The 14,565-nt window shown below is 37.3% G+C and overlaps 1 protein-coding gene across 1 annotated transcript in view; it reads right to left on the reverse strand.

The window, feature by feature from the left end:
• LOC121478703 (ankyrin repeat domain-containing protein 26-like) overlaps positions 1-13,378 on the reverse strand; it is a 42,945-nt gene extending 29,567 nt beyond the window's left edge. Inside the window, exons 1-5 of the mRNA XM_041733899.1 lie at positions 11,606-13,378; positions 9,938-10,024; positions 5,900-5,970; positions 5,287-5,380; positions 1,715-1,827 (exon numbers count right to left, since the gene is read on the reverse strand). Of these exons, the coding sequence (XP_041589833.1) occupies positions 1,715-1,827; positions 5,287-5,380; positions 5,900-5,970; positions 9,938-10,024; positions 11,606-12,118 (878 nt within the window). The 5' untranslated portion in view covers positions 12,119-13,378. The remainder of the gene's footprint in view (positions 1-1,714; positions 1,828-5,286; positions 5,381-5,899; positions 5,971-9,937; positions 10,025-11,605) is intronic.
• Positions 13,379-14,565: the final 1,187 nt, after the last annotated feature.

The raw sequence follows: 14,565 nt of genomic DNA on the forward strand, positions 1-14,565 counted from the left end.
GCAGCAACTTCTTGCTAGACATGTCACCAGATGCCAAAATGACCTACTGGGACTTCATCAAGATAAAACGCTTTTGCACAGCAAGGAAACAGTTGACAAAACCAAAAGACAACTGACAGGATGGGAGAAGGTATTTGCAAATGCCTTATCAGATAAATGGCTGGTATGCAAAGTCTATAAAGAGCTAATCAAAGTCAACACCCAAAGAAAGATAATCCAATGAAGAAGTGGGCAGAAGAAAGGAAAGGACATGTCTCCAAAGAAGACATACAGATGGCCAACAGACATAGGAAAACATGCTCAACATCAGCTGGCATCAGAGAAACACAAGTCAAAAATCACATTGAGTTTTTTTCCCTCACGCCTTTCATAATGGCTAAAATTAGTAAGTCTGGAAATGACAGATGTTGGCAGGAATGCAGAGAAAGGGGGATCCTCTTATGATGTTGGTGGGAATGCAACCTGGTGCAGCCACTCTGGAAATCAGTACCAGAGGTTCCTCAAAGAGTTGAAAAAGGAGCTACCTATGTAAAACCCAGCAATTGCGCTAGAAGGTATGAATCCCAAAGATCATTTTGATCGGCATCCAAAGGGGCACCTGCACCTGTATGTTTATAGCAGTAATATCCTCAATAGCCAAACTAGGAGATCCAATGTTCTTTGAAAGAGGTATGTATAAAGAAGACGTGATATAAATAATCCTATTTATTTATTAGATAGAGAGCGAGGGAGGGGGAGAGAGAACAGAATATTACTCAGCCAATAAACAATGAAATCTTGGGACCCCCGGGTGGCTCAGTGGCTAAGAGTTGGCCTTTGGCTCAGGGCATGATCCCGGGATCGAGTTCCACATCGGGCTCTCTGCACTGAGCCTGCTTCTCCTCCCTCTTGCCTATGTCTCTACCTCTCTATCTCTCACTGTGTGTGTGTGTGTTTGTGTTGTGTGCCCCTCATGAATAAATAAATAATATTTATAAAAAAGAAAAATGAAATCTGCCATTTGCAATGATGTGATGGAACGAGAGGGATAATGTTAAGCAAAATATGTCAACTGGAGAAAGAAAATTATCATATGATTTCACTCGTATGTGGAATTTAAGAAACAAAACAGAGCAGCATAGGGGAAGGGAAGGAAAAGTAAAACAAGATGAAATCAGAAAGGGACACAAACCATAAGTCACTCAGTACTAGAAAACAAACTGGGTTGCTGGAGGGGAAGGGATTGTGGGGGATGGGGTAACTGGATGATGGGTATTAAGGAGGGCACGTGATGGCATGAGCACTGGGTGTTACATAAGAGTGATGAATCACTGAACTCGACCTCTGAAACTAATATTACACTATAAGTTAATTTTTTGAATTTCAAGTAAATAATATAAATAAAAAGAAATACATGCGAAACCAGGTAACTTTTGATGTTGTTACATAATGACACAGATAAGTTTTTAGAGATTAGGATATCTGCTCTAAGAAAAGAACACTATTAAAAGGAAAGATTACCTAAGAACAAAGATATCTTGCAGACTTAATTCAAGGTGGACAATGAAAAGCGCAGTTGACAACATATGTCAAAGGTATTGTTGTTATTATTTAAGGAATCACTGAAGAGTAAATGTAGTATTCTGGCAAGAATTTCTATTTAGGTTTTTATAAAGTACAATTACAGGTAAATCAGTTAATTAATGGTTAAAGTGATGTGAAATATTAGTCTTACCCAGTATTCTCTTTTTCTAATTCCTCATTTTTCTTCACTTCTTGATCCAACCTGAACTGCAAAGACTGTTTCAACTCCATACATTTCTTTAGGCTTTCCTTTTCATCACCACACTTTGGAAACAATTTTTCAAGAACATTAGTTTCAAAAATCGAAAGACTCCTTCTTCTTTTATAAAATGCTATTTCTCATGAATCCATAAGTAATATGTGTTTAGACAGGTTTATAAAATACATGTAAAATGTAGATTATGAGCCAAATGACAATGACAAGAAATCTCAAAAATAAAGGATGTTTGTTAAAACAGCTTCAACTGAGTTTATATTTTCATCATTTTTGTTTCTAGAATTTAAATTGCCAACATTTACTTGGGAAATACAGAGGGTTTTAATCCACATTAATACAAGCATTAATGAAAAAAATCTTTAAAGTGGCTATACTTACTTTTGAGTTTCTAGAGATGTCCTAGAAGCAGTTTTACCAACATCTTAAGATACTCGGAGTTTTGTGAGATCACACCTTATTAAGATAGTCTCTGAAAAATTCCCATACTGTCCCCATTAAAATTTTGATGATCATCTGACTTTAGGATGAGATACTCTCCTTCTCTGCAAGATTTCAATTTCTTCTTTTCTATTAACCACTTTTCTCTCTAAATAAAATTTAGGCCTCCCAATATTATATAAAAACGTTTCTTTACTCTTGCAGTATTTTCGATCATCTTGCTTTTCCCCTTTCACTGGACTCGAACATTCTTTAATGTGTCATCTCAGCCACAGATTCATCGTTTCATTGCTTCTTTTACACTAAAATCTGACTTTGAATCCTGGAATTCCACTAAAAAATTTTGACGATCATCAAGGATCTTTTTTTTTACAAGTCCTGATCCTGCTTTACTTCTCAGCAGCAGCTGAAAACAATGACCACATCTTCCCTCTGCTCTTCTAATCCCATTTCATTTCTAAATTTTGTAAATGACAGCAAATGCTGACATTCAGTCCTTGGACCCTTGCTATTCCTATTTTTCACATCCTCTTAGAGTTCTCCAAATCCCAAGGCTTCAAAACCAGATGCTGTACTCTACATTTTCAGCCTTGACCCATTTACTGAGGTCATGTATATGCTTCCATCTTCCTTCTAGTTCTTCACAGACAATATTTTCAACCACACATTCAGTACCTGTTACCTGACGTGCATTACCTTTCTAGTTAGCTAATCTGTTATTTTTATATTTTTTAATTTATGTATTTGAGAGAGAGAGCACAAATGGGGAGAGGAGCAGAGACAGAGGGAGAAGCAGACTCCCTGCTGCGGAGGGAGCCTGATGCAGGAGTCGATTCTGGGACCCTGAGATGATGACCTGAGGCAAAGGTAGATGTTTAACCCACTAAGCCACACAGGCGCCTCACACAACTAACCTTGTACACTTTATCTTGACTCTTTTTGGCATTACTTTGAGTGTATTATTTTTTAAAGATTTTATTTATTCATTTATTCATGAGAGGTACAGAGGGAGGGGGTGGGAGGGGGGAGAGGCAGAGAGAGAGAGAGAGGCAAAGCGACAGGTAGAGGGAGAAGCAGGCTCCATGCAGGGAGCCTCATGGAGGATTCAATCCCAGGACTCCAGGATCATGCCCTGAGCTGAAGGCAGACGCTTAATGCAGGAGCCACCCGGGCGTCCCGAGTGTATTATTTTTTAATCTTGGCGGGGGGGCACCCTTACCCTCAGGATGCTGACCCACTGTACTTTGAGTATTTTGTTCAGAGGCTTAAGTCAGCTAGAGCTAACTCTCCTTCCCAATCCAGGTTTCTTCACCTCAAAATGGTGTCCATGAAATATCTTAACACAGACATAGTCTCTGTCCTGGGGATTCATGAGGTGAGAACCTTCTAGAGAAATTTGGGCTATGAATTAAGTTGCTGGAAAGCTATTTAAGTTTTTATTTTATAGGGTAAGCTTAAAGTGGCTAATAATTTTATACCATAACCCTAATTCATTTCTGTAGGAATCTACAGAATATCTATGGATATTCTTACAAACTCTGTAATATGTGATGGCTTCCCTAATAGATTCCTGTGTGATATTGTAGGGGGACAACTCATGGCACTCTCAGTCAGCGATAAGACTCCTTATCAACATGTTGTCAAGTTAACTGCATGAAAAGTACAGCAAAACAACTTGAGCAGTTTTATATGAAGTCAGGAAAAAAGTTTTTTTCGATGTTTCTTTGGCCACAGAAAGGACCAGTCAACAGAATGTGCTAGTTCCCCCGATAGGTACGATCGTTTAATGAAATTTGCATGTACCTAACTTTTGTCACTGAAAGAAACTAGTTGTAGGTCCATCTACCTCATAGTTCCAACTTAGAAGTCCCAAAGCAATCTTCTCATCTTAAATCATTGGTAGCCACTCTTACAAAGGACGGTATGAATGGCACGATAATCCTATACTGCTTGTAAATGGTTATATAGTTTTCACTACCCATCAATAAACTGGAGTCCTGGATTGCACATTAATCTTTTCTGAGATTGGACTGTTAAATCTCTGAAAGTATGATTAACTCAAGGTAACAGAAAAACATTCGTTTCTGAACTTGCTCTGAATGCTGCGAGCAGTAGGTAACTCTACAAGGCCCTGACCGAGCAGTCATTTCTACTTTTTCACTGGCATCTCTTTTTCTTTACAAAATCCAACAAGGAGAAAACTACATCCCTTTGAGAAAAATGTTTGCATAATTACCTAGTAGTCATTCTACTTTTTTCTAAGATTTTATTTATTTATTTATGAGAGACACACAAACACACACACACACACACACACACACACAGAGGCAGAGACACATGCAGAGGAGGAGCAGGCTCCATGCAGGAAGCCCCATGTGGGACTCAATCCGGGGACTGCAGGATCATGCCCTGGGCCCAAGGCAGCCACCAAACCACTGAGCCACCCAGGGATCCCCCTCGTAGTCATTCTTAATGAAGACAACACATTACCAATTTGTAATTACAAATCACTACAAATTATTAGTAAAGTAATTCATTCTCAAAATCTCAGTGAAGGGTTTAGATTACAAGAGAAAGTCAGCATTCAAGATCAAATTATTACTCAAAGTTTGGGGAATTTTAAACATATTGAAAAATATTAGCAGGGACTCAGACATTAGTATACCAATATTCATAGCAGCATTACCAACAATAGCTAAGAGGTAGAAAAACCCAAACGATCACTGACAGATACACAAAATGTATAAATATATATATATTTATAATATATAATATAATATAAAATTATAATATATAAATGTATTTATAAATATATAAATATATAAAATACTGCTTGCTTAGGCTATCAGAATCCTTTTTATTAAAATCTTACTACAAAAATGATTAATTTATGCATTCAGTCAACTTTATCTATAAAGAGAAATTATACCAAGTAGTTAAAGAGCAACCATATGGATAAATATTTTTATGAGTGAGAATTTTCATATTATCCAAAATGTTCTTATATACTACTACGAGAGATATAAAAATTCCTTCTCCTTAGGACAGAAATTAAGAGACTGACTTACCGAACTTGTACTTAACAGGTCTTTCTGAAGCTGTTCAATTTCGCCTGCTTGCTCCTTAATTGTAACTTTTAACTTGGCATTTTCAACTTCAAGCCTAAAATGCATATTTTAAAATATTTATTTTCAGACACAAATTTTAAACATTCCACATAATTTCTAATCAAACATCTAAAGGTCTTGCATAAATTCTTAAAAATTTAAAAAGTAGATTTGGCAATTGTGCCATTTTTCTGGTTGTGTTTTGGGGTTAATGTACAAAATTTAAAGATCCTAAGCAAAAATTATGCATTTCAAAATCCCACAAAGCTGATATTTTTACCCAGCTAAACAATGATGTATTTATCATAATGGATATATTTCTCATACTATACTACTTATCTGCTTTACAAATACTCAAGTTATTTTCTGTGCTGCTTTCAATTGTACTGTTGCGGAACGCCTGGGTGGCTCAGTGGTTGAGCGTCTCCCTGTGGATCAAGGCATGATTCTGGAGTCCCAGAATCGAGTTCTGCATCAGGCTTCCTGTAGGGAGGCTGCTTCTCCCTCTGCCTATGTCTCTGCCTCTCTCTGTGTCTCTCATGAATAAATAAAATCTTAAAAAAAAAAATTGTACTTTTTCTCGTAGGCTCGCGACTTCTCAATACATCTTACAATCTTGGTATGTTGATCCTCTGCTTCTTGTACCTAAAATAGAAAAGAAATACTTTTAACTACTGACAATCTAGTATAAAACCACCACCATCTGTTTTTGTAAATACAATGTCACTGGACACAGCCACATTTTCCCCTACATACTGATTTAAGGCTACCCCAGAATTATATTGCTACAATAGTGACCTATGACTTGCAAAGTCCAAAATATTTACAATCCCCCGACAGAAAAGCTTTCTGACCACTCTTCTAGTATTAAAAAACAACATTCTAACGTTTTTAAATTATATTTTATCAGGTACACATATAAATTTACATATTGTTCAAAGGAGGAAAAACAGGAAATTACCTTATGGTAACCTTTTCTAGTTTTCTATTCCAAGCACCACATCAATTATAATTTTAAATATTCACATTTACAAATCACCATGGGCATTCCAGTGATTATACAACATGCTGCTTTCAGGGACAATCAGATATTTCAAGTAACAGCTTCAGAGGCAGGATATCTGTAGGAACCAGAATGCCTGGATCTGAATTCCCAACTCCCCTGGGCATTAGCTGTTTGACCTTGAAAAATTACTTCAAATTTCTGTGTCTCAGTTTCTTCATGTGTAAAATGAAGTTAATAATAGTATCTACCTCACTGTGATAGTCGGAAAGTTTAAATTAGGGAATATACATAAACTACTTAGAAGAGTATGTGGCACGTACCAAATTCTAAGTGTCTGCAATTAGCATTATTATTGTTGCTGTGTTTTATGTTCTAATGATAGTTGATATTTTAGGCAGACGGCAGGGCAATGGAAGTGATCTCTTATACAAGTTATATTGAAACCATTCTTCATACCACTGAAAGCGGTAGCAAATGGGGAGCATAAGGCCCAGGATATAGCCTCAGGACTTCAAAACACTTTCATTACAGGTGCCTCAGTGGCTCAGTCAGTTAGGCATCTGCTGTGGGCTCAGATCATGATTTTGGGGTCCTGGGATTGAGACCCCAATATCAGGTTCCCTGCTCAGCAGGGAGCCTGCTTCTCCCTTTCTCCCTGCCCCTCCCCCTGCTTGTGCACTCACGTTCTTTCTCTTCTCTTCTCTTGTCTTCACTTCACTTCTCCTCTCTCTCTCTCTCTCTCTCTCTCTCACACACACACACAAATAAAATCTTAAAAGAAGGGATGCCTGGGTGGCTCAGCAGTTGGGCATCTGCCTTTGGCTCAGGGCTTGATCCTAGAGTCCTGGGATCAAGTCCCACATCAGGCGTCCTGCATGGAGCCTACTTCTCTCTCTGCCCGTGTCTCTGCCTCTCTCTCTCTCTCTCTGTCTGTCTCTCATGAGTAAATAAACAAAAGTTTAAAAAAAATTTTTTTTTAAATCTTAAGAAAAAAGTTTTACAAATTCCACTAGCCAATGGTACTTTCCTCCACTTATAATAATTTTAATTTACCTCCTGTCTATACTACTCAGTGGACAATGCTCATGGACTACAGTGCAAACAGTAACTCCTACACTGCGTGATACATAACTTACATGACCATCAGAGGCAAGGTAAAGCCACTGACGTGGAAATAATGGACTCTTGCTAAATCAATGTTCCCAAATCATTTCACGTTCATATTGTTCATCTTAGCAACTGTTTATGTTAGAGGGCTTTAGCAAGTACTCTGATGAGTAGAGATTAAGTAAGGCTCCGTGGTGTGGCATATCAGAAAAGCTGCTCCCAGGGGCACCTGGCTGGTTCAGTTAAAAGAACATCCAACTGTTAACCTTCAGGTCGTGTTCAAGCCCCACAATAGACGTAATGATTATATAAATAAATAAACTTAAACAAAATTTAAAAACCTGTCCTCAGAGCTTTATAATTGGTAAAGAGCTGGAACTCTGTAAATCTCAGTTCTGGTTGCACAATGAAGGCAGGCATATTTAGACTGTTTTGCCATAATCAGAAAAACCAGCATCCGATTGAACACTTTGCCCGATCAGATTAAATACTTTCAGTTTTACACTTAACTGCTTAAAATACATTTGGAATACAGCTTTATTATGTCAATGTGTTTCAATCAGAAATTACTGCTATGGTATAAGTACTTAATTTTATCCTAAAAACTGTTAAGATATTCTCAAATTTATGCAAGGATAGGTACCATACACATAAAATATTTTCCCTCTTACATACATTTGTACATAGGAAGACAGAATTATCGCTCATAAAAAAAATAGAAACAATGTAAACTAAAGGACTAAACTGGTCTGCACAGACCAGAGGATACGGGTGAAGAAAGTAAGTTCAGGGGGATTTAGAATAATCAGAGAAAGCCTCATGGAGAATGAGAGACAATGAGCCAGGTCTCAATAGTGTAGGATTAGGCAAGAGGAAGGGAAACTAAAAGGACAGAAAGGGTAGAATGAGTTAAAAAAAAAAAAAAAGGCTGAGAGATGGTAAAATCACCCCAATTAACTTAAAGGATAAAATCTGATGGCGGGGAAATACAAACAGATGTCCAGACAACAACTAAATCAATGTTCACAGCAGCATTATTATGGGCCACAAAGTGGAAATAACCCGAAGGTGCATTAAATGATGAATGAACAAGGGCTTTAGCCCACAATGGAGGACTGTCTGACCAGAAAAAGAAATGAAGCACTGACATATGCTAGAACACAGGTGAACCCTGAAAACAGGAAGTGAAAGAAGCAAGTCACAAAGGACCACACACTGTGTGACTCCCTTTATATGAAACATTCACAATAGGCAACTCTATGCAGACAAGAAGTAGATTCCTGGTTGCTGGAGATCAGGGGCAACAGCTAAGGGTTTTTTTTCAGGGTCATGAAAATGTTCTATCTGATGGCAGTGATAGTTGCAAAACCCTATAAATAGATTCAGCAACAACTACACATGTTAAATGGGTCAACTGTACAGTAGGTGTATTTATAGCTTAATAAACCTTTTAAAAAGAGCCAATGGCAGGACCTAGATAATTTTCTTAATTCTCTCTTTTGGCTGTATATACATCATCTGAATATTTCCATGCATTTTTAATATATAAGTATTAAAAATGGGGCAGCCCCAGTGGCGCAGCGGTTTAGCGCCGCCTGAAGCCCGGGGTGTGATCCTGGGGACCTGGGATCGAGTCCCATGTCAGGCTGCCTGCATGGAGCCTGCTTCTCCCTCTGCGTGTGTCTCTGTCTCTCTCTCTCTCTCTCTCTGTCTCTCTCTCTGAATAAATAAATAAATAAATAAATAAATAAATAAATAAATCTTTTAAAAATATTCAAAATGTAAATATTTTATAATATTTATAAATAAATATATAAAAGGAAAAGAAAATGAAGGAAACGCCTCAGCTCCACTAGTCGTAACCTTTCTTTACAAGTTTTCCTGAAATCAGTAGAGTCTATATCCATCAATGAAAGTGAAGATGAGAAATAAGACGATTTTCTGAAACATTCTATTAAACCGTATCTTCTGATTTTATCTAACTCACCTCATCATGGTAATAGAGATCTCATTAAAAAACATTGTTTAGGGCATTTGGGTGGCTCAGCTGGTTGAAGCGTCCAACTCATGATTTCAGCTCAGGTCATGATCTCATTGGTGGTGGGATTAAGCTGGCATGGGGCTCTGTACTCGGCAGGGAATCTCCTGGAAATTCTTTCTCTCTCCCTGTGCCCCTCCCCCTACTCATGAGTGTGCATGGACATGCATTCTCTCTCTGTCTCTCAAATAAATAAATAAATCTTTAAAAAAATTGTATAGCAGGAAAAAATCCCTCAACTTCTGTGAATGGGTAAATGCTGTAAGAAAAAACATGTAACACAGATGGCAGAATGAAAAGTCAGAATTTAATAAATAGGTGCATGGTGAAGACACTAAAATTATGAGAAATTGAAATGAAAATACAAAAGAAAGTGGTCCACGGAAATTAGCATCCTAAAACACTTTATATTATTTAACCAGCTACAGATGAACTGTTGACATGTTATATGTAATACATACCTGACGTTTGATTTGATTGCATATTTTCTTTAAATCCTGTATCTCATCTTCTAACTTAGTACAACAATGTGATAACTCCAGTGAAGCCTGTGACATAGATTGCTTTTTTAGGGTATTGGACAGTTCTTGTTGAAGTTCTCTCATAACTACCTAAGAAGACCTTCTGTTACTGATTTTAGAAATCATCCTATTATTATGTTAATAATATAGAATTCTAATATATGTACTTTACCACCACATACATCAACTCACCTTCTATTCCTAGAATGTACACACTGCTGTTAACTGAATTCACTTAAAGACGCAAAAAGTGTTATCCTCCTGCCTAGTCAGTATTACGTTACTTAGATAATTATTTCAGCCCCACTCTCCATTCCTTCTTGATGAATTTGCAAAGCTTCCCAGCCTGCTGAAGTCTCAAAAAGAAATGGGTATTATATAGGTGAGACTAGCAGTGGTAAATTCTACATTAATGAAACGTTTTCTCTCTTTTTTTTATTAGAGGCTAAACTTAACTTCCAAGTTCTTCACATACTCAATCCTCTGCTCAAATCCTTCCAATAGGTTACTATCTCAGAACAAAAGTGAAGTCATACTAATGGCCCTCAAGCCCCCTAGATAACCTGGCTTCTGCCTCCCTCCTGGCCTCAGAGCTCCTAGAGCTCCCTCCCCTGTTCATTCTCACTCCACTCCTGCTATACAAGAATCCTGCCACCCCTCCCTCAGTAGCTTGAAAATGGAGATCCAGTGCCAAATTAATAAATCACAAAGACACAATTCTATTGGAAAATTTTAAGCCCAAATGGTAGTTACTTGAGTTTTGAAATGAGCAAATTATTTGAAAAATGCTTAAATTATAAACTGTAGTGGGAAGATGAAATCAAATACAGTTTTGCTAAGTCACCAGTTATCCCAAATTATGATTTAGTGAAAAGTAGATGCCTTCAAAGAGTTAAAAGGTCACAAGAATAAATTATTTGAGACTAAACATTTAAATTTACATAAAGAAAAAGTATGCTAACTGAAAATGTTTAAAAAGCTATCAAAAAAAAAAGTACTGAGATACAGCACCTACATTTCAGTTCATGTGACAAATCTGGAGTTAGTTGTCAAGTTAATCCACTTATTTGAACCTCAATGTCAAAACACTCAGGTATGAGCATTTCCACTTATCTGTTCATCATGGTATTAAAATGTGGTGACAAGAATTAAAATTATTTTAGTAGTATTAACAATAAATTATTAATATCAGACTCCTTTCTTTAACAATGTATAACTTAACCTCTTGAGGTTTCTCATAGATGACGCGGCATTTTTATTCAAATTAAAGCACCTCTCAGGTCTCATTTTTATTTGCTGGATAAGTTATGCTGACTGATAGTGTCTATTTTTTTTTTATATTCAACTAGATTCAAAATTGACCCATAATCATTCAGGTCGTGATCTCGGGGTCATGAAGTGGAGCTCTGCACTGGGCACAGAGCCCACTTTGGATTCTCTCTCCCTCTCCATCTGCATCTGCCCCACTCCCACTTAGGTGCAGGTGCACTCTTTCTCTTAAACAAACAAAGAAACAAACAAAAAACAGTACTAATAAGCCATAACCAAACATTACTTTGAATTTTCTAACAGGAAGCTTGAAAAATATTTGTCTTTCTGAATACTTACTTCTCTTCCTTCTTTCTCCTTTTTATACGTATATATTCTTTCTATTAAATGTTTCCACTCATTGATTAACTCCTTATTTCTTTCTTGCAGTAGAAGACTTTGTTTTTCAGTCTCAGCTTGAAGAGTTCTTACAATAACCTGAACCTGGTCTTTGAGATCAATTCTAGTCTTTTCTTTACACTCCACTCTGCTGTAGCCATCATCTAGTTGCTCTCGGAGCAACGTATTTTCACTTTGCGGTTGAGATAATCTCTCTTCCAAGGATTCGTGCTTTCCAACGTATTTATTCACTTTATCTTGTTCATTTTGAGATTTCTGCTCAATTTCCATCTTCTGGTCCTGTGTTTGTTTTAGGTTTCCTTGTAAATGTTCTAAAGCCAAAGTCTTTTGTCTGAGAGCATCTCTTTTAGACTGGAGCTCAATTTCTAGGGTATTGAATTTACTTTTGGCTTCAGAAAGTTGCTGAGAAAGCACCTCATTGTTATCTTTCACGTTAGACATCTCAAAGTTCATTTTGCCCTGTAAATGACACCACTCCTCTTTTGCTCTCTGCAAAGCAAGTTCTAGGTCTCTTTTTGATGCCTGACTTTGATCATGATCCTCTACAGCTGTAGTGAGTCTAGCTTGGTATGACTGAAGTTTTGCTTCCAGTCTTTCTCTGTTTAGCTTTTCATCCTGGAGTTCATGCTGAGTATTCTCAGTTGTCACAACATTCAGCTGCCCACTAGATTGGAATACTGTATTGGTTAATGTGACGTCATTCAATTTTATGGCGTTTTGAAGACTGTCATTCTTCTCTTTTTCAATTGCAGTGTCTTCACAATATTTTTCCTTTTCCTGCTTCTGAATCCTTATTGTGTCTATTTCCAGTCTTAGCGTGGCAATTTCATGTTGCAACGTGCGGTTTTCATGTAACAGACCTTTATCTTTTTCATGAGGAGGAGAAACCTAATAAAACAAGAGTCTTTTAGCTGGAACTCAATGACATTATCATGATTTTCTCTGAAATCAAAGAATATCCTATGTTTATGCAAAGAAGAGGTTGCGGTTAAGTGGATATCCAAATTGAAAAACACAAAGTTGGATCCAAGGTTCAAACTTTTATACAAGCATAAATTCCCCAAAGTTCAAAAATTTAAAACAATGAATGCATGAAAGGAAAAAGAAATCATGACAAAATCCTAAGAATCTCAGAATTGGAAAGGTCTTTCTCTGGTTTACAACAAACGCAGAAGGCCTGAAAGAAAAGACTAATACATCTGACTACACGAAAATGCAGTTTACAGTCTCATATCTAATACAGTCCACAGGAAAACCCTTAGCTCTGCATATATTTGGACAGATTCAATTTCCTAACCTTACCCTGTCCTGAGAATATTCCATACACATTCTACTTTCCTAACATTTCTATACTCAGTTATAAGAATTGTATCTACTGATAACTAATAAATCTAGGCATTGTGCTACAAACATGTCTGCATACATTAATTATCTCTTTCAGTTATCACAATTCCAGAATGGAGAGGTTAAAAATACTAAGTGAGCTGCAGGGCATTCCCCAGGTCTTTGTACCCACTACCACTGTTCTGGCACCAAACTGCAGCTACTTCTCTAGTGTGAATCTTAAATACAAAAGAAGCCTTGTATTTCGGGAGTGGCTCGGTGGCTCAGTCAGTTAAGCCTCTGCCTTCGGCTGGGGTCATGGTCCCCGGGTCCTGGGAGCAAGTCCCGTGTCAGGCTCCCTGCTCCGCAGAAAGCCTGCTTTTCCCTCTCCCTCTGCCTCCACCCCCCCCACCCCCCCCCCCCCCCCGCTTGTGCTCTCTCTGTCAAATGAATCCATAAAGTCTTGTAAAAAGAACAAATAAAGCCCTCTATTTCAAAATACCAATACTAAGGTAAAATTTATGTAGCTCTTAGAAAAATCATGAGATTATCTGTGGCTGCAACTACTTTTATTTCCTCTTCAGATGATTAAAATGGCAATAAATGCAAAAAAGGGGGAAATACACTGAGCTATTTTATTAAGAACAAAAAACATCAATAAATTATCAGTAAGTATATATTACAGCCTATGATTATTTCAAAAGGTCCTTGTAATGAAATCGGATACTACTTGGAGCAAATTGTTACTCTTCTCTAAAGTACGAGACTAACATCTAAGTAAGGTCTTTGAACGGGCTACGCTTTTCCTCCCGTTCATCAGTGGAAGTGTGAAACTAACCTCTCTATGAATATAGAGGTGGTGAAGGAATCGCCAAAAACTAAAACATATGTTGTTAGTAGCAAGAGTTTTGTGCTTATGGAAAGCTCAGAAATTCCATACTATTTTCCAAAATAATAAAAACTTCTCCTTCAGATAAGGACATTATGAAGGTCACTACTTGACCCCTGCAGACAAATGCATTTAAATTAACGAATGGACTAAAAACGACACTCCCCCCCTACACAGACCCATATGTGTATGTATGTATGTATGTGTATATATACACACACTCACACATAGATATGTATTCTTTTAAAATCCTCTGTACTTTCCATAATGTACAGGGTTGGTTTTTTAGAAATATACACATACATGGAGAAAAATAATAATTCCAAAAAATAAAATATACATACGTACAAATACATACACACATGTACTTCCAAATAACTAAAGAAAATACCTCAGAATTCATTTTAGTATGAGACATTTCTATCTCATTTCATTTGCAAAGGTGATTGTTTAGAATTCCATCTTGGGTGGGATGGGGGGCAAGGTGAGGGAGGAGTAGGGATCCTCAAGCACCTGGCCCCACCAACTTACCTAGAGAACTTTCAAATCATCCTGAACACCTACGAATTTGACCTGAGACTGATTGATTGATGATTTTTATTTATTTTTTTATTGGAGTTCGATTTCCCAACATATGGTATAACACCCAGTGCTCATCCGGTCAAGTGCCCCCCTGCCCCCCAAGTGC

Source organism: Vulpes lagopus, chromosome 19 (genome assembly GCF_018345385.1).
Source record: "Vulpes lagopus strain Blue_001 chromosome 19, ASM1834538v1, whole genome shotgun sequence".
NCBI classification, from domain to species: Eukaryota; Metazoa; Chordata; class Mammalia; order Carnivora; family Canidae; genus Vulpes; species Vulpes lagopus.